The sequence below is a fragment of the Protopterus annectens genome, chromosome 4.part0 (assembly GCF_019279795.1).
Source record: "Protopterus annectens isolate FY-2018-M chromosome 4.part0, PAN1.0, whole genome shotgun sequence".
In the NCBI taxonomy this organism is placed as follows: Eukaryota; Metazoa; Chordata; order Ceratodontiformes; family Protopteridae; genus Protopterus; species Protopterus annectens.
Window position 1 is genome coordinate 935644797 of NC_056733.1, and position 24892 is coordinate 935669688.

The 24892-nt window shown below is 39.2% G+C and overlaps 2 protein-coding genes across 3 annotated transcripts in view; both read left to right on the forward strand.

Moving 5' to 3' along the window:
* Positions 1–24892, forward strand: part of CCDC62 (coiled-coil domain containing 62) — a 1334937-nt gene that overhangs the window by 291511 nt on the left and 1018534 nt on the right. The window lies entirely within an intron of this gene.
* Positions 1–24892, forward strand: part of DENR (density regulated re-initiation and release factor) — a 486191-nt gene that overhangs the window by 113210 nt on the left and 348089 nt on the right. For both annotated transcript variants that reach the window (XM_044068910.1, XM_044068911.1), the window contains exon 3: positions 15472–15491. In XM_044068910.1, the coding sequence (XP_043924845.1) occupies positions 15472–15491 (20 nt within the window). The remainder of the gene's footprint in view (positions 1–15471; positions 15492–24892) is intronic.

Genomic DNA, 24892 nt, shown 5'->3' on the forward strand with positions numbered 1-24892 from the left:
CGGCCACAAACGCACAACAAAGCAATTTTCCATGCACTGAAAGACAGTTTTTTACCAAAGTGGGGAAACATTGAAATAGTGTGACAATTCTCTACTCTTCTTTGCAAATATCAGTAAGTGCATATGAGTTTGTAGTAAAATGCAAGCTGCTTTCTTTTTCTGTACTGTACCACAATCATCTGGTCTTAACTCATTCATATGTGTGCAGTTTCAACTGTAGTGCTCATTATAGTTGCATTTACCTCAGTAAAACCCTCCTTATTCAAAGTCCTGCAACTTGAGAATAAAAGCAGATGTGCTTGTACTGTTGGTACCATGTTATTAATAACAAACGTTTAATGATGTTTTTATAAAATGGGTGCATGAATGCAAGTAATTTGACAGGAAAACGGAAAAGTCACTTTATGCTTAAACGTAATTTTACAACAATAAATGCAGAATACAGACAGTATAAAAGTTGCTTAATTTACAGGTCTGTTTAAAAATTATTCTTGGTTTCTGTATTGAGCAAAAGAAAACTAAAACATACAAGTTATTATCACATTTCTTAAGTTAATGTGAATGCAATACATAACAGGGTATGTGTAGGCACAAACATTGTTTTACATTTGTTTCTTGCTAAATGGCCGGTGTTTGTGTGTGTCTGCTCCCAGTGCCCAAAGTGCAGGGCATAGATATTTTTACTCCTATCCAACTTCAGGTGTATTGTGTCTTATTTGATTGTTTTGCCCTTTAGGGGATGTAAGTTCTCACAAAGTGTGTATATGCAAGTATGGTTTATTTTTGGTGTTTGTCTTTTGCCCACTAGCTACAGATTCTCCATCCTTTGACCCATTTGTAGCCTGTTCTGGTAATGCATTCATTGGAGGGGGTCCTCTTCCCTTTTAAGGGTGGGAGATCCCTAAGGGCTGGGTCATTTCACAGGAGCCACATGCTGTTAGCTGTGGAAACTCCTATACCCTAATGCCCCCGTGAAGTTGCGAGTGCAGTGAAGATAAGAGTGAGCACAGTTATATTCTGGCAGTGTGAGTGTTGCAAAGGTAAGCACTTCCTTGTGTCCACTACAGATTGCATATCTGCAATGAGTTCCCCAGTTTTTGCCCCAAGTAAGAGGAAGTGGGACTCTGGTTTCTTTGTCGTCTTTTCTTGTCCAAACTCTTCTGCTTCCCTGCAGAATGTTGTCAACATCTGACATGATTGCTTTGTCTTTCTGCCCGAGGGCCAGCCAGAATGTTTGTCTTGGATAATATATCACTGAAAGAAAGTAGAACTGGAATGTTACATAAAAAGATAATTTACAGTTAGTAGGCAGAACGTAGTAACTAGATGTGCTTAATTACAAAGAGTGGTATTTTAAAGTTGTCTTTACAGCAGCTGCATTACATCATTTGAGGAATGGTATAAAAATGTGTGCGCTGTTTTGTAGGAAACACTACCTATATAACACAGCTTCGATCTCTATTTAAAAGCAGGAAAATATGTGAACAAGTGACAACTTTTACCTAATTTTATATGGCATTTTATTTATTAGTCTTTTAGTCAATAAACACAGGAAAAAGGAACGATATCAGAGGCCAGCTTCCATAAATAACAGTGGGAATCTTAATTCAACAGAAGTTTTTAAAGTATGTCAGTGATGGAGATCAAAGAGGTTATCCAGGAGGAGATGGCAAGAAGTTTCAACAGGACCCAGCTGTATCGCCACATATTTAAGGCAAGAAACTGGGACTACAGGGAAAGAGAATTGATGAACTCTGCAAACAAGAACTTTCTACAGCCGCAGAGGAGGATTCAATAACCGAGAAAGATGGGGAACAAGATTAAATAAATGTATTTAGCTTTTCGGATGAAGAACTCTTGCACAGTCTTAATTCAGGCTGTGCTTTTTTTCCCCGTGATGAGAATGGATTTAGTAGGTGTACTGACAGAACTTATTACTCGCAAATTGAATTTAAGTTTTTTATTTTATTCTAAGGCAGTAAGTAATATTTTGCCTAATAATTTGTTGCATAGAAAAGTATTTTTAACACAGCACTGAACTCTACTCTAGAATTATTTCAAAAGATTTATGAAGATTAGGTATATGAATTATTAGCTAACCTTGCTAAAATATTTTTTTTTAATTTAAGTAAGTCCTAGACTAGTTGGGAAGCTACTGAAGGCATTGGAAAATGTTAAATCACCATGGGTGGATGCATAGGTGGACCTAATGAGTGATTATGCTAGTATTATAAATTTGTTAATTATACTGGAACTAATTTTAAGATTAATGTTGCACATAGGAAAATAGGTTTTGAATTATTGAATTTGACCGAAAAGGGTATTACATTACATGAATGTATTTATTTATTTTTTTTGCTAATTCTTTTTCCAAGAGTAGGAGTATTTTTTGGTTTTCCGAAAATTCATAGAAATTTAATGCAATTCTGTACAGACCTATTATTTCTGTTAGTGGCTCTAAAATGAAGCCCTAGCTTTAATGGTTAAACAGAAACGTAAAGTGGCAAACATTAATACTTTTGTACAAGATTCTTGGACTTTTTTTAAACTATCATTAATATGTCATGAATTCTTCGCTTTTTTTCTTTTTAATTATCTGATGGTAATATAACAGGCAGTAGTGTTCATTGGCTACTTTTGATACAAGATCTTTATATACTTGTATACCACAAGGAGAAGGTGTGAATTTTATTTGATAATAGTGTGCCAAATATATTGATTTATCAAATCAAGACATTTATGTACTACGTTCTTTATATCTAATTTTAGACTGTAATTGCTTTTATGTGTAAAAGGTAAATTATTTTAAACCGTGTGAAGGACTAGCAGTGCGAGCACGCATGGCATTTCTATTTGTCAATTTGGTAATGGCAAAAAAGGGATTTTTGTAGAAATTACATTTATTTAAATGTGTTAGATTTTTTACATGTTTTATTGGTGATCTATTTATTGTTTGGTCAGGTACAGATGAACTGTTTGAATGATAATGAATGCAGCTATTCTTTAGTTTTTAGAAGTGGTTTGTTAAATACAACAGTTCCGTATTTGTTTGTGGAGGCGTCCTTTGATATGTTCACTAGTAGTTTTCAAGTCTAAATATTTTTAGAAAATTTACATAGGTTAGTAGATTACTACATGCCTGTAGTTGTCACCCTGTCTTTATGAAAGAATGTTTTAAGTCTGTTAATTAGAGCTTCACTTTTGAACCCTGATCTGGATGATTTTAGAGTAGAGATGGGCATTTTAATAAAGTAATGTAGCTGTAATTATGACTTAAATGCAAGTTCTGCACCTTTATTAAATTGTACACACAGATGTTTTTAATCTGATTACGGTTAACCTTTGTACAAATATATTGAAGTAGCATATACCACTGTGTTAATTAACTCTAAACCTCCTTCCTGTTTGTTCAGAAACAAAACTCCTCTTTTTACTGGGTTTAGTCTGGAACACCATGTAAATGGAAAACCTGTGTATATAATAGTTTTCAAATACCGTTAACATAAATAATTGCCAGTTTTCCCATTAGTACTGAATTTATCAAATAAGTCTTTTATCTGAGGAGTAATTTATACGTTCTCCAGAAAAGACAAGTTTGTTTTATTTTTATTTTATTGAATTTTGCTTAACATCTTTATTCCCAAATTTTATATGTAACCCAGAAATTTCATTTGTTGTAATATATATACCCCCCCCCATCTTTACTACATAACTTAAACCATTACTTTTCTCATTATTTACAGCCATCTGTCATGTTTAGGTGCTCATTTGTACAAATTGCTTCTTTTATCCAGGTTTTGTTTTTCCACTTATTATAATGTCTGCATACGGTGGTAAGGGGGTAGCATTGTTACCTCACAGCAAGAGGTTCTCCCGTTTGATTCTCGCCTGGCCTTGGGAGTGCCTTTTGTGTGGAGTCTGCATGTCCTCCCCGTGGTTCGGTAGCGCTTGAAAGACATGCCTGCGTAAATGGGCGTGCCTTCGTTGAAGGCTGGGCGTCGAGCTGTTACCTCGGCGTTTTGAAAAAATCTACTGCCAATCATTACCGGACCGGAGTTATGCTGTGGCGACCCCTTACCGGGAAAAGCCGAAGGACAAACATAATGTCTGCATATGTTAACAGAACTGAAATTCTTAACCATTCAGCTGTTGTACACCCCACCTCCTTCATGTTGTAATTTTGTCACATATCACATTCATTACTAATGCAAAGAGTATATAACTCATTTAGACATCCATCTTGCACCACTCTTCATATTTACCTCTTGGCTTAAGTAGTCATTTACAAGTATGCATGTCAGCTTATAGTAATGATAATTTCCTAATTTTCTCTCTGTCATATATTTTCATTATTACAACTAAGATTTCATATCCAGTTGTATCAAATGCTTATTAAAGTCTCCTATCATCATTTTTGCTTTTCTATTCACAATATTACCCCACATTTCTCTGTCTTTAATTTCTGACATCCCTTCACCTTTATACTGTATATAATTTCTGACATCCCTTCACCTTTATACTGTATATAATATTTTGCATTTTAGTTTCAAATCTCTTGTGTATTATTTTCATAAAGATAGTATTGTATAATCGGTCTCCATTTTTTTCCTTAACTTTTATCTTCCTTGTTCCGTATGAATTTAAGTAATTCAGTATACAAGTCTTTCGCATAAAATCTTCGTTTAACCATTCATTCAAACATCTTTTTTGCCAGTCCTTTTACATTTTTATACATTTCATACCCTATTACATCTGGTCCTGCGGCTGAATATATATTCCCTTGTCCTGATACTTTATATACTTTATATAACTCTTATCCTTTTCTAGCTCCGTGCTCTTACTTCCCATGTTTTTTCACTTCCTCCTTTTTCTTTATTATTTTTGTACATATTGTATTGCACTCATGTTTTCCGGAGTTCTATTTGTCCACATTTACATTTTTGATTTCTTTCTTTGCACCGTCATTTTCCTCTACTAAACTGAGTAGCCCAGTGCTACTAGTCTTTCTTTTTTGTAAATATCTTTGCTCGTCATTACGGCAATCCTTTTCCTTAGATTCATGGTTTCATAAATACATAGCTATTTACTAAGCTAGCTGGCTTAAGGAGCCATTCTAAGCCTAGTCCATTTCCCTCCCAAAGGTAAGAATCGAGCACTGCACCTTGTGCCTGTGGGTCAAATTCCTTGACCGTTATACCACCCCAGCCATTAGCTGTATATATGGTTTTTCATCCGTTTCCTGTCTTTTTGTCCCTTTAAATGTCTGTCTTTTTTGCATTGGAATTTTTTAACTTCCTCTTTGTTTCTTCTTCCTCACTTATTTCAAAGCCTTCTGCTATGTCCTCATTGTTCTGTTTTCTTCATCTAATTTTTATTTCTACTATTTCTTTTGTTTATTTTCTTCCTTTCTCTTATTTGGATTTTACAATCCATCCATAAATATCTCATTTTTACATTTGTAACATTTCACTTCACATTTCTTTGCATCATGTCCCATTTCCCCACAAATGTAACTTTTTTTTTCCCCACCATGGTTACTTATGAAATGTCCTTTTCCACAAAAAGCGTTTTGAGTAGTTCCCAGTATTTTACAGCACCTTTATTCACCTCCACATTTTCAGTAAACTCTAACTGGCACCCATGGGGATTCGTATATGCCGGATAAAATCCCCAGTTAATACATTATGAAAATGTTGTAAAGCCTCATCGTGTAGAATGACTGAGAACAAGTTAACCACATCTCTGGTAATAAAACTAAGATTTTCCTAGAATGGAACAAATGCCATGAGTAATGCAGAATATGGTTGTCACTTTCCACCAAAGCTTTACAGCTTGCATCAACATACATAGCTAGGGACGCTATTTTGGAACTAGCTGCTGAGACAGTAGGTCTAAGTGGAGGGTTATGTATACACTAGGCATCTTAGGTATTCCATCGATTTCTGGAATTACCAGCTTAACTTTAACATAGCCTAGTACCAACCTATGAACCTATTGGCCCTGGGCCTATACAAGCCTATCCATAACAATTCCCTGGATATTTCCTCCCAAGCATCTCTTGACATAGCCCCCTAAAGTACAAGATCTTTAAAATGCAAATGTTTTAGACTAGACTATATTAATTTCATTTTTGAGATCTTTAAAATGCAGATCTGTTTTAGAGTAGACTATATTAATTTTATTTTTGATACTTGACCATATGTGGATGTGTCATTTTCATAGGTGGTTACAAGGCTATTGACTCAGAGGTCTTTATAACCCTAGCTGTGTGTACCTAGTATAATATTAGACAAACCCAATATAAAGGATCTTGCCTAAACTCGAGATCTTAGTTAGCAACGACTGCCCCATATCTTGGAGGGTCATAGGTGAAATCCCCAGCAAGAATGTAAGATTTCCCATCCATTCATCCAGACTCTGCTTAAGCAAGGTCATAGAGGGGCTCTGTTTGATGTGAATTGGTAGCCTATTCCAGAGGAGTGGCAACCTCCTGAGACGTATCTGTCCAGCAGGTCCTATTTATGTCGCAGGCCAGGTTAAGGTCCCTGGACCGGGTGACCCTTGTCCCATTTGACTTCCAGATGTCCAGCATTTCCGTTGGATTTGGATCTGCAATTGCTCCATATGCCTGGCAGAGGTCTCCACTAAGTAGTCTCTATGTTGCTTAGTACAGTGACACTGACTTCAGTCAGTCATTGTATGACATGTGCTGTAGCCCCTCAATTTTCTTGGTTAGAAATCTTTGAGGTCTCTCAAGTTGCTGCAGGTACCTGGTGAAGTAAATACCAAATGCAGCATTGTACTCCATTATTGGCCTGATGAGGGTTGAGTACAGATGAGTTATGACATTTCTCACTCTTGAGATAATGCCTTTGCTAATGAGGTGTGTAATGTAGAATGCCTTCCTGACAACGGTAGACGCATGGTGGTCAAAGTTTTGGCTACAGTTAACTTCCCCAAGTCTGTCAGTACTGAGTTTGTTACTTTGGGTATTATTTTTATAATGATCTGCAGGGATACCATTTTTACTGAAGGGGATAGTAATGCATTCTTTTTAGCACTGAGTTTGAGTCCATGGCTTTGGCACCAATCACTGGTTTGTATAAGTTCCTTTTTGTAGTATATTGACTTTGTTTGGGGATTCAGTGATTGCACCTAATTTGCAGTCGTCCGTAAACTTATTCATCCACAGCCCCTCTGTTTTGGCCTGAACTTCTAAGAAGTATATTCCAAACAATAGGGGGTCCAGCACTAACCCCTGTTGAACTTCACTGGTGACAGGTCATCTGGGTGAAGTCCCCCACTTTCACTGGGTGTGATCTGTCAGTGGTCAACTTATCAACCTGCTTGATGACATAAGGGCTGGTATCCAACAGAGTTTATCACTGATGCCTGAATGTGGGATTGTGTCAAAGGTCTTGGTTAAGTCAAGATGGGCTGTATGCACAGATTTGCCTGTCTCAATGGCTATAGTGATGTTTTCGAAGAAGTCCACTAGGTTTAACAGCCATGACCTGTCTTTGACAAAACCAAACTGTGTCTGATCAACAGTTTGGAGATCACCTATATCCTTATTTATAAGGTCCATGATGAATCGTTCCATGGATTTACAGAGAAGGCAGGTTAAGCTTATGAGTCTAATTCCTAGGGTCTGTTGCTATACCCCATTTATGAAGGGGGATGATTGTTGCTGTTCTCCATTCAGTAGGGGCAAATCCAGTACACTCGATGTGGTTGAAGAGAGTACATAATGGAGTTGCTAACTCATGTTTTAGACCATTTAAAACAACTTGGGATGTCATCCAGTCCCATAGAGGCTGTGCTTGTGACCTAGGTGAGAGCATTAATAACTTGCTCTTTGGAGATGCAAGATGGGGGAGATGTAGAGGGAATGCTTTGCGGAATGTGTGGAGAGGACAGGGGTTGAAGTTTTTGCAAAACCTGTCCGCAAGCATGTTAGGTATTTTCACAGGATCATTGTGTGATGCCATCCACAGCTAGTTCAGCACAAGTTTGGGTCCTACCTTTTACGTTACTGATATAACTGAAGAATGCCTTATGGTTATCCTTGGCTATGGTAACTAATTTTTTTTCGAAGTTTCCCTTGGAGGATTTTACAAGTTGTCTTATTTGCTTGTTCAGTCAGATGAGGGTGTTCTTCCAGTGCTGGGGGACCCCTGCTTTTTTATTCTTAGACTAAAACAACAACTTATTTTTCTTGTATAGCTTATTAATGCTAGATGTCTACCAGGAATGCTTGTTTTTTCTTTAGGATCTTATTTTGATCCTATCAGGTACATCTGTTTGCTTATTTGTACAGGACGTGTGTGTAAACCTTAGAATAGTTGTCAAAGTCAGCTGTTGGAAGTTATTTTATGCCATACCTTATGAGGGTATAATTAGCTTTGGTGAAATTTTTTAGCCTGATTTCACCTAAGACAGGTTCAGGTGTTATAGCTACTTCAAATGTGACTAATTTGTGATCGGATTTAACCAGTGAGGGTCCTATATTTGTGGTGGTGCAACAGTCACCCATGCTGGTGAGGATCAGGTTGAGAATATTTGAGCCCTTTGTAGGATTGCGTAATATTTTTTCCTGGGTATTAGTGTTCAAGTCCAGGAACCTTTGTGCAAGCATGTTGGTACTCTGGTCTATATTAGGTTATTGAAGCTTCAGAACTTCGAACACCATATGGTCGACACCATATGGTCAAAGTACTGAAACTTCGAAAATCTAAAAAAACCCCAAAATAACTGCTTTAAGCTGGGGGGGGGGCAAGCCCCCCTGCACCCCCCACTGCTTGAATATACCAACTGCGAGATCGCACTTTAATGGAGTATGGTGCGGAAAGGGAAGATTTCCCCTTTCCTATGCTGCAGCGCGATCTCGGAGTTGGTATATTTAAGTAGCGGGAGATGTGGGAGTTCAGCTCTCCATATGGGCGGTGCAGGGTGGCTTGCCCCCTTCTTAAACTGTTTACTTTCCTTTTTTTTTTTTTTTTTTTTTTTTAAATTTTTGAAGTTTCAGTACTTCAATCATATGGTGTCAATCCTACAGTGTTTGAAGTTCTGAAACTTCGATAATCTAATATAGACCCATTGGTACTCATGTAAGTTTCCCAGTCAATGGAGGGATAATTAAAATTGCCCGTGACAGAATATGGTTGTAATTTGATTGACTTAAGTAGGTCCCAATAAGCAGTGTAGTATTTTGGTTCTATAGCTAACGATGACTTGAAGGGGGGTGGGGTTTGCCTCACAGTTGGTTAAACAAGGAGTAACTGCATGGAGTTTTCCTGCCGGAGTCTGGAGGTGTGTTTATCTTTGACGATAACTCCTCCTCTTTTGGTTCTCATTTTGCAGTCAGTGTGGACGACATTGTAGCCATGCAGACTTCAGTTTTTGGGGTGAAACCAGTGCACATAGGGACATACGTTGTACTACTGTTGTCCCTTGGCAGGGCACGGGTTATACAGTACAGTAGCAACTCCTTGCTTCTTGACTGCAGATTGAAGTATCAGTTGCACATGTGTTAATTTTCCAAAATGATAGAAGTCTATACGTGCTGCTCTGTTTGCATTCAAACATTTTTTAATCTTCTGGTAGGTTAACAATGGAAAAAGTTTACCTTAATCTGACATATTGCATTGTCGAATAGCCCCAAATTTTCTATCACTGACTGCAGATTTTAGCTGAAATCCTACATTTAATGACAAAAAAGCTTGCTAATAATGAGTTCTAGGGTTTCCGGATAACCTGGAAAACCTGGTAAACTAGTAAATTTGGATGGATAAGTAAAATGGTGGTAGCTTACAGACTGCCATAGTGTTTGGGCTAGGGAAAGCAAATTGTTTAGTTTGTACCTATATATTTTAGCTGGAGTACCAGAGACTTTATGCAGAATAGTGAACCACAGAATCAGTAAAATAAGTGGTTTTAGGTACTGAAGGGTTACATACCTTACCATTTGTGTGTTTTATTCTCCATCTACAATAGAGAAAGTAAATACATTGGCATTGTAACAGAACTGTCCATTTTGTTTAAAGGAGAATTGCACCCAAAAATGGTAAAATAGTTTTGCAGCACATGTTGAACTCGTCTCCATTACTGATGTCGGTATCAAAGTAATTCCTTATTTTTTTCTAATTTGTTATACCCCAAAATGGCCTGAAAATTGCAGTTAATGCTTTCACGTCCCCTGATCTCATTTTAGAGAGACTGTGAGAAATGCCTGTGATAAGAGGATGGATCATTTACTGTAGTTTTCTCTCTCAGCAGTACTTTGACAGCCTATGTTTCCCCTGTCTGTATCTGTCTGCATTTTTAAATTTACTTTGATTCCTTTGGTTTTCATGAATGTCCTTCTCTGACGCAGCACTTTAAGGAACGCTTGAACGGTAGGCTTAAAAGTGTAGCAGAGTTAATTATTTTCAAAGTAATACTTGTAATTCAGTGCTCGAGTGTGATAAAAATGACTACTGTAATTAATAGCTGTTACTTGGGCTGAGATGGTTTGTGGTGCAGTCAGTTTAGTGCTGTAGCTAGAATTAGCCTCTGTTCATCTTCCCCATCTCAGTGGCTTGTCTCAACGAAATACTGTATGTACTGAAAAATACTGTTTAAAAAAAAAAAAAAAAACACCAGAAGGAATGTGCACTTTTAAAGGAAATACAGTATAGAAAAAATGCAAAATCTAATGCTGAGAAAAAATAGGAAAGCAAAATGAAAATTGTTTTTCTTTGTGACACAAGTTTGAGTAAAGACATTTTTTAGTAAGAACAAAAAACTAAGTAGAAGTTGTGATTGACGCTGGCAGTCTGTCACTGGTAAGGCAGATTTAAGAGCAGTTTTCTTTGTCACTGTAGTGACCGAACCAAATCAGTCGGCCTCTTAGTAGCCCTCGTGGTGTAAGAGATGCCGAGAAAAAATGCAGAAAAGGGAAACAAAAATAAGTTGGTTCGTAAAACAAATGGAATGCTTTTCTGTATGTGTCTTGTTTAGTGCTAGATTACAAGGAGGGAAAAATTTATTTTTGGAAAGAAAAACTTGAATTTTGAGTGACGTTTTTCCTTTAACTGACATTGTGTAGCCCACCTGATATGCTTACTTTCCTACCTAGAGGATAAGCTACAGATACTGTATAAACGAGCCCCCTCCTTAGAATTAGCATATGTCTCTCCTACCATTTTTACATTAGTTTGTCTTTTTATGATGCCGCGATCACCTTAGAAACTTGTGAGCAATTATTAGTTGCCCTTTCTGTGAATCTATTGAGGTACTCTGAGAATTTCTTGCCTTTCTAGTTTCACATCTTAATTTAGCTGTTCTGGTATGTTTGTAAGGATTCCAGTGTAACATTTTAATTGCTGTGCACTAAACTACCTGTCTCTTACTTCTGACTTTTTACAAACCTCAGCTGTCCAGAACTGTGGGCAGTTCCAGGTATGGATTTTTGCTAGCAGCCTTCATATAGGAACAATTTTATAGCAGGTGCTAACGTATTCATGTGAATCTCTCATTCTAACAGCAACCCTTGCTTACTTCATTGAATTTAAACTGCCAATCTTATTCCTCCATTCTTGACGAATCTTTTTGTATAGTTTTTGCACTTCCTCATTTCTCAGCAGTATTGGTAATTTTTGCCATCAATAAAAAGGGCAATTTTTCCTTTTTGTCTTTCTTCATTATTAAGTAACTTTTTCCCATACTAGCCCTTCTGGAACCTCATTTGTCACTATCCATTCAACTGACTTAATGTGCCTTTGTGTGCTCCTACCTAGATTGGGGTTTTATGCTTAGCATTAGACCACGATTCCTTCCAGGTTTTTATTTCTTCAGGAACTCTCTATCTGACTTTGTACCAGATGACTTAAAGGAAAACTCTGCCTTAGAACTCAAATGCTTTTATCAGTAGTTCTGATGAGATGTTTATAGGACAAAAATCCCTTCAGAGAAGCCGATTCCAGCGTTGTCAAACTAGTGGACCCATTCAAGGATGGAGAGATGACTTGGAACTGGACAATTATTTGTTTTCCCCTATAGACAGTGGCAGCTTATTTAGTAATAATCAGTTGGGTAAGAGATGGATTTAGTTCTACACATACCTTTAACAGGAGTTCAGTTTAAATGAACATTACTATGTCTAAAATTGTACTACTTTGAAGCACTTCTTAGGTGAGTTATGTAGTGCTTTGTAGACCAAACAGACTTTTCCCCTTAAATACCTATAACAAAAGGAATATAGATTTATTGTATCTCTTGTTTTCTGAAATATTTTAATGCTCAATCAGTGTAGGTCCTTCTTATACAATTGTAATGTGTTTTTCTGCAAAATGGCCGACATGGGGCCTGCCATATTAATGTGATTTTGTTTTAGAGCTTTGTCTCCTTACCAAAATTCATTTCAAATCCCCTTTATACGAGTCATTCCAACGCAGGATTATCACAAGTGCAAGTGTTTAGAAGAAACCCTTCAGCTAAAATATTTCCAATGGCAAGAAAAATCCATTTCCAAATCTCTTATCTTTAAAAGATAGACTGACTTCAGATCATTCCTTTTTCTAAGTTTTATTGGGGCAAGTACTTTTGTCTTATAGACTTCTTCGTATACAAACTAGCTGTGGCATGGTGTGCGTCTCCCATGTACTAGTTTATACATTACAATATGCCATACTTGGGGTAATCTCTGGAAGAGTGTGTGTGCCTGTATAGACAGTTGCTAATATGGATGGAATGTTGTAGTTACTGTGGCTTATAGTGAGGTATATCTTGGTATAAAATATAATGTGATGCCACGTTATATAGAATTTATGAAGGTCTAAGAACTGTGGAGATCCTTTGGTTTCATATCCAGTAAAAATGTATTGTTTGCATATCACTGATCTACAAATGTACGTGTCAGTAGAACCATTTTATGTATTCTTATTTTTACTTTGTTTTAGTCTATTTTGTTTTGATTATGTTTACTTGATTTAGTATGTTTTCAGTTTATATTTGGACATAGGCTTATGATTCTAGGTTTTGAGTTCTCTATATAACTTTCTCCTCTAAGTTGACAACAAAAATTAGAATATGTAAGTAAACTGTTCATTTTTATAAATGATCATTGCTAGAAGTTAGGTGCTGTTGCTGGTCCTGTCATGATTTGCATCTATTGTTTTTCTTCCTAATTTTGATTATTATTTTTTTGTTCTTTCAGCTGATAAATCAGAAAGACACCTGTGTGTAACTGATCTAAGAGGGGTGCAGGTGCGCTGGTTTGGTTAAATTACTTGCTGATAGTTGTACATTAAGCAGGTACACGGAGCTTGTAGAGTAAAGCTATTTAGTGGCCCGTAGCATTGAGCACAAGTGCAATGTTGTCAGTTTAATCAGTTGTTTGCGTTTAACACGTACAGCCATTCTTTGTGAGCTTTTGCAGGTTTCTTGATTTACCTACAATAACTGTTCACCACTTGGGTTTCTTTTATGGGACGATGAGTATTGAAGTACCTCACCTTGTGTTAACATTTATGTTCAGGAGTATCTCCTAATGAGTGGATTTCCTCAGACGTCTGGTACTAGACCTAATTAGTGGAGTTCCTCAGACGTCCGGTACTAGACAGTTTTGGCAGTGGCTTTTAGATCCATAGGTACATCATAGTACAGTCCAGGTATGTGGATGTTTTTAAAATGATTCTGAAGAATTTGACTTTTAATGTAGCATTTTAGGTGTGCATTCTTGCCCACCTTTATTATACCTCAGTGTGATGCTGATGTACAAACATGATTTAGAAAAACTGTTAGTGCATCTGTTATGGTTCAGTCTGTACCAGTGCAAGGTGCCACGTAGCACTGTGCAATATTCCAGTGGCTGTGCATGTGTTATGGTTCAATCTGCACCAATGCAAGGTACCACGTAGCACTGTGCAATATTCCAGTGGCTGTGCATGTGTTATGGTTCAGTCTGTACCAGTGCAAGGTGCCACGTAGCACTGTGCAATATTCCAGTGGCTATGCATGTGTTATGGTTCAATCTGCACCAATGCAAGGTGCCACGTAGCACTGTGCAATATTCCAGTGGCTGTGCATGTGTTATGGTTCAATCTGCACCAATGCAAGGTACCACATAGCACTGTGCAGTATTCCAGTGGCTGTCCGTGCTGTCTTATTGCACAGTGTGTTTGCCCTTTCTGCTGTGAAGCTTTTATCATCTCTCTCTTAATCAATGCTTAATCTGAATTCTTTGTTTGAACCACCACATTCAGTGCAGTGCAGTCGTCTTGTTGGGCATTAAAACTCCTTTTGTCATTCCTTGATAATCCTACCAACTTTGAGCTAAACCTCTGCAAAGCATTGAGTGAATTTGTACGGGGAATGTTTCATTGTTGCTTTTAATCTATAACAATGCTAATTGTGATTTTAAGTATTCACATGAAGCACTAATATGCAACTTGTTTATTTATTTATTTTATTTTTATTTTACATTTGTTGACCGGGCTAGTCCAGCTGGATAATTTCCATTTTCAGTGGAGGCCCGGGGAGAAAAGCTCCACAATTAAAACAAGGTTAAACATTTAAGCAACAATGCATACATTTTAGTGTAGTAGAAAATACAGCGAAAAAAAACAAGTAAAAAAACAAATAGCCTAAGCTATATATTCATATATTTTTTTTTTTTTTTTTTTTTTTAGAACAGTAATTTAGTCATTTGAAATAGCAGGGAAAGATAGTGATTTTTATGTAGGGAGGTATGGCTGAAGAGCGAAGAAGTCATTTAGTCTGGATTGGTACAGGAGCAGAGCCAGAAGTTGTTAAGATGTAATAGAAGTTGTTTTTTGAAAAGTTGAAAGGAGTCTAGTGAGGTAATGTGTGGGGTAAGTAATGATTATCTTCTCTTGTGTAAAGTCAACGTGCAGATAACACTGGAGTACGTTGAGCTTTAGTCTCCCTGCAGACTTGGTGAGCTGTGAATCTCTTACATAAAAGCAGTCATTAAGTAAAAGGTAATACATTAATTTAAACTAAAAAAGTTGTGGCATTTAGCTTATCTTATTGCAGTCTATTCTTTTATGTTATTTCTACTAGTTTACCCCAGCTGTTTTGTTTTACAGCTTTAGCTAAGTGAATGTGGAGGCAAGTTCCATTCAAGTTAATGTGGCCATTTTCAGGCCAATGTTAATGGCCTGTGGATGGATGTTTTGGAAATGTGCTCCATTTCATGTAATGGAGATACCTGAATGGTGAGGCTGCAGGTTATCGAATGAGTAAATGCAGAAGCAGATAGATGCTGGAGGACTTGCAAAGGATTGGCTCTTCTAAATAAAATTAAAACTTGGACTCCCTTTCAGCTGAGTTTACAATCTTCTTTTTGGCTAATTTATAGTTACATGTGAGTTTTCAGTATTGTATGTTTCGTATTAAGTGTAATGAATACAAAAAAAAATCTTGTCATATTAAGTCTTATGTTTTTTTTTTGTTTTTCTTTTACAGTCTGCTCCTTGCCTGTAGAGGTAGGTTTGCTTTATTTAAATATATTTATTTTTTTTGCATGTATCCATGTGTGTTGGTTGGCTTAAGACACTGCTAAACTTGACAAATGTTTACTGTAATTCCGTTTTGCTGTACTTAATGGGAAAATTATGCTAATTTAAACAATAATCATCACTGCATACCCCAAACTATGCCGTGCAATAGTTTTACTGCACCGTTAATAAATTGGACTTATGTGCAGTGCTGTAAAGTATGTCGGACTGTAGTGCTGGTTGTTAGAACAGGTCGAATTTGCATGCTGTAAGCATTTAGTAGGAGAAGCTGAAATGGAATGTCAATATGCCAGTGTTCTCATGGTCTACGGTGGCTTGTTCTTCTGTCTTTCAGTTTATAAAATACTTTAACAGATTCTAAAAAAGTTGCTTGCTTTTTGCAGTTGTTGATACTATTAAAGCATATCAACTGAAATTTTTTTTTGTTAATGTCATTTAATGCAGATAGAGACGTTATTGGTTGCTTGTGGCAGCTGCATGCCTGTGTGTGTGATGAGTTAATGCGAAGTGACATGATTGGTTGCTTGTGACCGCTGCATGCTGGAGTGTGAGATGACGCTTGTTGCCAGAGATGGGAGTAGGTGTCACACAGCGGCCGACACCCTTAAATGCCTCAGTATGGATATGAAATGTTTTTTGCAGATGGCTAGTATGGCCAAGTAATCTTTTATTTGCATAGCCTTTTATGATTAAAGGTGGAAGCTTAGCATAATGGATAAGGTGTTTACCTTATAGACACCAGGAGCAGGGTTTGATTCTGACCTGGGATAATTGGCTAAGCTCAAAATGACCCATAAGTGCAGTTAGCTTAGTATACAAACCTATAGTAAAAGGTCTTTAAACCAGCTCCCTTGAGTGGTCATCATATATAGGCACATACTCACAGTGCATTGAAAATAAAGGGATTTGTTAAATTCTGTTAATGTAAAAAATGTTCCTTTTTCTAAGTTACATCAAGGAGAAGAGCACGTTTTTCAGGTTTACATCATATTCATTGTGTTGAAGTGGAGTTTTGAAGTGATCCTAGTCATGTAAGGTTTTGTTAAATGCTGTTCAACACATATGGAGATGCTCAAAGCATTGGTTTTCTTTGAATTTTTTATCTTATTATTGGTATTTTTTTTTAAATCCTGCTACGTATCTTTTCTTTACTACACTAATTGATAGATCACAGGTAGTGGAAATTTGTAGTTATTTTCAGTTACGTACTGAAGCAGCAAAATTGTATGCAGTACAACGTAATATGTTTTCTTTTGTATGTTTAATTTCATTGTTTTACTTAGTGTTCATAATACATTGGATTTTGGTGTTTGCTTTTGTAGTGCGTTTTACCTTTAATTTAGTGTAACATTGCTTTGGTGGACTGGATGATGTTCTTTGTGTTTCACTGTTGCAGTCATGACCTGTGGGTTATCCCTGCTGTGGTAGCCCTTGGCTGGCCCGAATACCAGAGTCAGTGTTCTGTGTCGGCTGCTGTCGCTTGTAGTCTGATGTCAGGTTGTCAGTGCTATAAAGCAAGGCAGCCAACACTATTACATCAGGCTTTCTTGCCGTGGAGCCCGTAGCAGAAGCAGTTCGCAATTGTGCCAGTCAGTCGCTACCAGAGTTTGAATTTCAGCTGAAAATGTCTAAAGCAAAGTACCCCGTTGGGGATCCTTTTTTCTTGCACTGACCGATGTACAAAAAAAGTTAATTGTCTGGCCTGTGGAAAGCAGATCTCACACCAAGACTTCCGTTCATATTGCGTCACTTGTTTAAGCACAGATCGCGACGTCCCGTGTTGCTGGTTCTGTACCCTCTTTAATGCGAAAACCATTCGCCATAGAGCTCTTATTGTAGACTGGTATTTTTATCTTCTGTCTTCGCATTCCAAAATAGCATCCATCAGCCAACAATCCAAGGATCTTCCGAAAAAACTCCGAGATAAAGACAGACCGCACAAGGCTAAGCCTTCCAACGACTCTACCGCTAAGCAGGTCGTCAGTTCTCCGGAATTCAGTGAGGTGCTTTCGCCAACCCCTGATGCCTGATTTGATATCTACTCCGGCCTCTACCAAGACCCTTTCGGAGTCCAGTGCTTTCGCCAACTCCTGATGCCTGATTTGATATCTACTCCGGCCTCTACCAAGACCCTTTCGGAGTCCAGTATGCTGCTGAAATCTTTGTCTTCCAAGCCTTTGGCTGTCTCTACCTCTGTTGCGTCTGGATCCGCGATGCAGGCACTGGCTTCTGAGGAGCCCTCTCTCAGTACCGAATCTAGACAAAAAACAACGTCTTCTCATCCGACTACCATTTCTCTCAGACAGATGAAGCGAGGCCACTCCTAGAAAATCTGCCTCTAACCACCATCTTGTTCCTGCTCCACCACCCCAAGCACAAATGCTTAAAATGGTGGAGGACCTCATCTCCCTCGTCAGGGATAGTCAGGCCACTTCTAAAAGGAAAAGACACACTTCTCCAGAAATTATGACAGAACAGGATTCTGAGGAATTTGACTATTCAGAATTTTCAGATTTTGAAGAGTAACAACAACCTCTGACTGCTTATGAGGGTTCAGATGCAGAGGAATCCATTCTTTGTCTCCCCACCAGAGGATCTTTCCTTTGGGGAAACCCTTCACACCCTCAGGGAACATTTCCAATGGGAATCTCAAGATTTCCCACAGTCTAAGAAAAGACTTGGGAGAGTTTCTAGACCTGCCTCAGCACAGACCCCTGGCCACCCCCCCACCCCCAGTTTTAGAAGTGGTGGATGATGTTTTCCATGAATCCAGTTTAGCCACTGACACCCTCCCAACTGCTCCCAGTAAACGTGACCAGTATTAGAGTACCAGATTCTCACAAATACCTGTACAGAAATCCTGCTGCAGACCCAGAGGTCATTGCACAGAGACCTAAAGGAGCTAAGACTAGTTCCGTCAAGAATCCTATTCCTTCTGACAAGGATTCTAGAGCTCTGGACAGATGGTGTAAAAAAGTATACACCTCTGCAACCTTAGCTATCGGAGCACTCAACTGTCAGTTCCATATGTTAAAATATCAACAACACACTTTGGAACTTTTAAAACAAACGATTTCAACCTTTCCTGACTGTGCCAATTTGAAAGGGTTAGCAGATTCACTGCACTCTACTTGTCAAGTGTTCAAGCACTCATTACAGTGTGGATATGATGACCTAGAAGCCTCTAGCAGGGCAGCAGTGACAGGATCTGTTATTAGGAGACATGCATAGCTGAAGGAACAACCTCTCCCTAATCGTGTCAACTCTAAACTTATTGATGCACCCCTGGATGAGCACTTTGGAGTAAAGAAGATGTGCTTAAAAAGATGGAAGTCAAAGCAAAATCTATGCAAACAGTAAAAGATTTCTTTCAGGTTCAACCTCCCTGGTTTGGCAGGAACTTTCCATCTAAGCACTGGTCCTTCCCTGCACCTAGCAGACTGAGCTAAGGTAAGCCCCGCAGGGACAGACCACCCAGGCCTCTTTTCCAGGGGTAGCAGAAAACCAAACAGTGTACCACTTCCATCCCAAAGGCAGGAAGTTCTAAGCCACCCTTTTATGGCAAAAACTTTCAATTACTCCCCCCTCTGTCCCCATTTTATTTACCAAAAGCTAGGAGGAAGGCGCTCTCCCTCTACAAAGAAATTTGGCTTTCTGTAACACAGGACCATGGGTCTTAAAGATCATTTTTCAGGCATACAAATTCTCTTTCAGCGAACCCCCAATTCCAAGCGGGTACCCAGACTTGCTTCCAAATCAGTGGGCAGAGGCATTGAAACAAGTACAAAGTCTCAAATCTCAGGGGGCAGTAGAACCTGTCCCCTCAGATCACAGGCAAAGGCTTTTACTCCAGACTGTTCCTTGTTCCCAGAAAAGAGGGCACTTGGCACCCCATCCTGGAGCTATCCATTCTGAACACCTCCCTGGTGGTCCCTAAATTTGGAATGCTTACTTTGCAGCAGCTGCTGCCTACGCTGACAAAAAATGCCTGGGTAGTGACCCTAGACCTAAAAGATGCCTACCTCCACATCCCCATCAGGGAATCGTGCAGGAAATTCCTGTGCTTCAGAGGAGGCTCACACCACTTTCAGTTCTCAGCGCTGCCCTTTGGCTTATCTACTGCTCCCAGAGTATTCCCCAAATGCTTAACCCTGGCCATAGCATTTTGCAGACAGAGAAATGTACAGATTTACCCTCATCTGGACGACTGCCTCATTCAGGCAGAGTGCAAAGAAAAGCTGCTCCATGACCTTCTCTTTGTCAAAACCCTCCTAACTTCCCTAGGTTTCACCATCGAGAAGAAATCAAAGCAAACCCCCTCCAGGAAGATCATTTCTTGAGCACTGCTGGACACAGCATCCCAAATGGCCTTCCTATCCCCAGAAAAGCAGAGCTTCCTGCCTTTCTACTTTACCCACATGGCTTCCAGACATCGCCTCACTGCAAGGAATTTCCTCACCACTGACGTCTTAGACATTGCTTGGGGTGCTCACCTAGCAGGCAGGTGCACCCAAGGTCTTTGGGATGTCCAGCATATTTCCTTGCACAATCGGAAGGAAATGATGGCAGTACAAAAGGCTCACATCTTTCAAGCCCCGTCTTGGGCCAGGGGTTCTCCTTATCAAAGCAGACAGCAGTAATATGGTATATCAACAAACAGGGTGGGACCCAATCTTACCCTCTGTGCAGGCTAGCCATGAACCTCTGGTTGACGGCCACCTCCATGGGATTACACCTAATTGCTCAATACCTACCAAGGGTCAACAACACCCTGGCAGACCACCTAAGCAGAAACTTACTGGACCCCCATGAATGTCAGCTCCACAGAAAAAAAACTTTTTGAAAGTCATTCAGGAGTGGGGAACTCCGGAGGTGGATCTCTTTGCTTCGCACCTCAACCACCAGCTGAAAAAATTCTGTACTAGGGAGTATCACCACCTAGCATGGAAGGTGGATGCCTTGACCTTCCCCTGGAACTCCCTCTCTGTGTACGCATTCCCTCCTCCGCCTCTTATTCCCAAGGTAGTGATCAAGATAAGAGAGGAGAGACCAAAAGCCATCCTGACTGCTCCAGATTGGCCCAGACAGCATTGGTACCCCTTATTATGCAGCCTGACATTACAGACTCCCAGGCAGCTTCCCCTGATCTCAGACCTCTTGACCCAGATGGGGGGAAATGCTGCACCCAGACTTTCAGACTCTCAAACTGTCAGCATGACTAATACTTTAAAAGTAAACAAGGAGTCCCTGTTAAGCAAACGAGTCCTAGCCATTATCACAGAGGCCAGAAGGCCCAGAACCAGAAAATCTTACGCAGGGAAATGGAAAAGATTCTGCTGCTGGAGCCAGTCCAGAGGGGACAGTACCTCACAACCTTCCATCCCTCTTATCCTGGACTACCTAGCTGAGTTGCTCAATAGTGGTCTCCTTCTCTTCTATTAAAATCCATGCCTCCGCCATTTCAGCTTATTTCGATAAAGACCAGCGCCTCTTCTTACATCCTTGATTTAAACAATTCCTCAGAGGGGCTTCTAATGTCAGACCTCCCAGAAGGCCACCCACGCCAGCCTGGGACCTGAATTATGTTTTAGAAAAACTAACCTTACCACCATTCGAATCTGCTGCTTCAGCAGAATTGAGAATCCTCTCCTGGAAGACTGCTTTCTTACTAGCCATCACCTCAGCCAGAAGAGTTTCAGAATTTCAGGCACCCATGGCCGTTTACAACTTCATCATTTTCCATGCAGACAGGGTCTCCCTGAGGACTAACACCTCCTTTTTGCCCAAGGTGGTATCTGATGTGGGGTGTACTTCTTTTGACCCAACTTTCATTTGCCTGACACTTCATTTGCCTGACACTTCATTTGCCTGACACTTCATTTGCCTGACACTTCATTTGCCCGACAAGTATTATTAGCAAGAAAATGGAATATGCCCCCTTCCCCACTGTAGTGCGACTCTGGAGTTAGAATATATAGTTAGGGGGTGTGGGGAGCGAAGCCTCCCACTTCATTTCATATGATATTCTTAACTTTTGATGTAATATTGCTTAGTAAAAGTAAAGTAAGTGGAGGGCTTCACCCCCCCCCCCAAACTATATATTCTAACTCCAGGGTCACACTACAGTGGGGAAGGGGGCATATTCCATTTTCTTGCTAATAATACTTGTCGGGCAAATGAAGTGTCAGGCAAATGAAATTTGGTCTCAGGCAAATGGGTGTCAGGCAAATGGGAGTTAGGTCAAAAGAAGTAGACCCCTGATGTGACCCTCAACCAGGCCATACATCAACCCACCTTCTTTCCTAACCCTCAAAATAAGGGGGAAAGAATTCTGCACTCACTAGATGTGCACAGACAGCTCAGATACTACTAGATTGTACTGAAGCCTTCAGGAAAACATACCAACTGCTGGTCAGCTTTGCCCCAGGGGTAAAGGGGAAACCCATTTCCAAGCAAACCATCTCCAAATTGGGTATCACACTGCATTCATTTCTGCTACAGATTTAATGGGAAACTATCCCCTAAGTCTATTTGTACCCATTCCACTAGGCACCCTCCACTTCCACAGCATTCCTGAGAGGAGTCCCCACTAGGGATATCTTGGAAGGTGCCACCTGGACTTCTGTCCTTACCTTTACCAAGCATTACCATCTTCCTCTTTTCTCTAAAGCTAGGGCAGGGTTTGGCAATGCAGTTCTGCAGGGCATGCTGACCCTGGTCTAGGCCTATTACTAATTCTACCACCCCTGTCCTCCGCTTTGGGAATCCTCCCACAGGTGATGACTGCAACAGTGAAACATGAACATAGTACAGTTGTGTACACTTACCATAAATGTAGATGTTGGAGTGTAGTCACAGTTTCAGTCCTGGTTTCCCGCCCTCCTTCCCCCTTATAGTCTCTTTTTTTTTTTCTTGGGGAGACATAAGCTTCTTATGGTGGCTTTTTGCCACCAGGTCACCCTTATCTTATTTCCTGGGGCGCCTGACTGGTTAGGGCAAGAAAAATGGATGTAATGGCGTCTGTTGCCTTGCTTTATAGCATTGACTACCTGACGTCAGTCTACAAGCGACAGCAGCTGACGCAGAAAACCCTTGACTCTGGTATTCAGGTTGGCCGAGGGCTACCACAGCAGGGATAACCCACAGGTGATGACTGCAACAGTGAATGCACGCTAACATCTACATTTATGTTAAGTGTACACAACTGTACTTTCTGTTTTCCATCAGGTTGTGATTCTGCAGTTTATTTTTTGTTTGTGTATGGTTTCTGTAATTCGCTGGTAGCTGTGTAGAATGTTTGCTTTATTTTTATTTCCTTAACACAGTAGGGCCTCTGTACTGCACACCTGCACAACTAGTATATCTTGCTGTTTTCAGGGTATATCATGCTGAGGTGACTGATTTTAGTTTTTAATTGTAGTTTGTCAGTTGTTGCCTTGCTTTTCTGTTTGCGCTTTTGCCTTTTTTTGAAGAAGAGAAAGGTGGCCGACTTATTCCTGAGTTTGTTGTACTTGTGCATGATGCAGGTATGTGACAGCAACAGAATTAATATGAGTATTAGTTTGCTTTGTATATGACACCACACAATGAAGCAATAAGCCAAAAAACGACTCAGCCAGTAAATCCAATGAATTTATTTTCGTAATAGACTTCTCTTCTTCAGCGCCTCGGCATAAGCCTTTAATAGAGTATAACAAGAACCATTTCTCATTCCTTTTTATAGTAAAAACAGTTCTAATAAAACAATTAAAACAATTAATTATAACAACTATTTCCAATTAAGCTCTCTGTTTAACCCCTTAGGGTGTAAGGTATCAAATTTTAAAATAAACAATGCTTCTTTCCATTGTAATTTATTCTTAAGGCATATGCCTTTTTCACAATACACTTTTTCTAAAACTGTGCCTATTAATTTATTTCCATCACTGTTATGATACTTTTTAAAGTGTAAGCCTAATGGGCTTTCCACCTTTTCATTTCTAATATTTGATGTTCTAAAAATCTAACACGGAAACTTCTCTTGGATTTTCCTATGTAAAATAAATTACACTCACATTTAAGCACATAAACAATACCTTCTGTATTACAACTGTAACTGTCATTCGCACTAAATTTCTTTCCATTTATTTGATCAAACGAATTCACTGTTTGATTACATATACTGCAGTGTCCACATGCTTTGAAACCACAATCAGATATACATTTAGTTAATCTTAGTGATCTTACTATAAAAAGGGATGAGAAATGGTTCTTGTTATACTCTGTTAAAGGCTTATGCCGAGGCGCTGGAGAAGAGAAGTCTATTACGAAAATAAATTCATTGGGTTTCCTGGCTGAGTCGTTTTTTGGATTATTGCTTCATTGTGTGGTGTCATATACTTTCAGTATGGCCAGTGATCCCTCTTTTCAAACTCCGAGAATTTTTCGAGAGGATCTGGGAGAAACTACTCAGAGCACATTTGAGCAAAATATCTTATAGGTGGGAGAATGTCTGCCTGATAGAGGTATGAATTCTACATCCCAGTTGGGTGAGTCGCAAAAGATCTGGGATAAAGTGTTGATGGATGGATGTCAAAAGCGAACAGTTGATCCTTTTTCCACCATAGGACAGAACCATACTACAGCTATTTCAGCTGAATTACAAGGTACTGTTAAAAAACTTGAAAGTTTACTTTTTAGAGAAAATGCAACACATTATAACATTATTAGCCTGAAAAGGTATTTGGAGTTAAATATTACTCCAAAAGGACTAAGACCGTATAAAAATCCTTCTACACCCTTTGACGAGAAAAATGTAGAAGACATGCAGTTTGCTAAAAGATGGGCGATGGCAGCACATTGCTGTACAGCAGAATGGGTGACTATTTTAGTTGAAAGAGATCTGTTAAAACAAAAACAGATTAAAAGTGATATTGTTAAGTTGTGTTCAAGTCTGTGTAATTCTCCGACGGTCCCTAGGTTTGAGGTTGTGCTAAAAGATCTGAATGAGAAAGTACTGAGTAAAAACGGAAACATTGATTGACAGAAAAATACGCAAATTACAGAGAGACCTAAGAGACTATGCTAATGAGACAGCAATGCTATCAGAAGACTATGGGTGGGTCTTTTGGTAAAAAAGTAGTAAAGAAAAAACATGGTGTCTCGTTTGCTTCGTCGGACGCAACTGAAGCTTCAGGAGAATGGTAGGATGAAAATGCAGACTTTCCTTCACTTCCCCCAGCCCAAAAAAGTGAATATATGTATGAACAATTTCACAATAGACCCAATACAAGTGAGAGAGGTCGGAAAAGGGGACAAATAGATATGACGTGGGGCAGACAACAATAGAACCAACAGGGGAAAAGAAAAAAAATGGTACTAATTTTTCT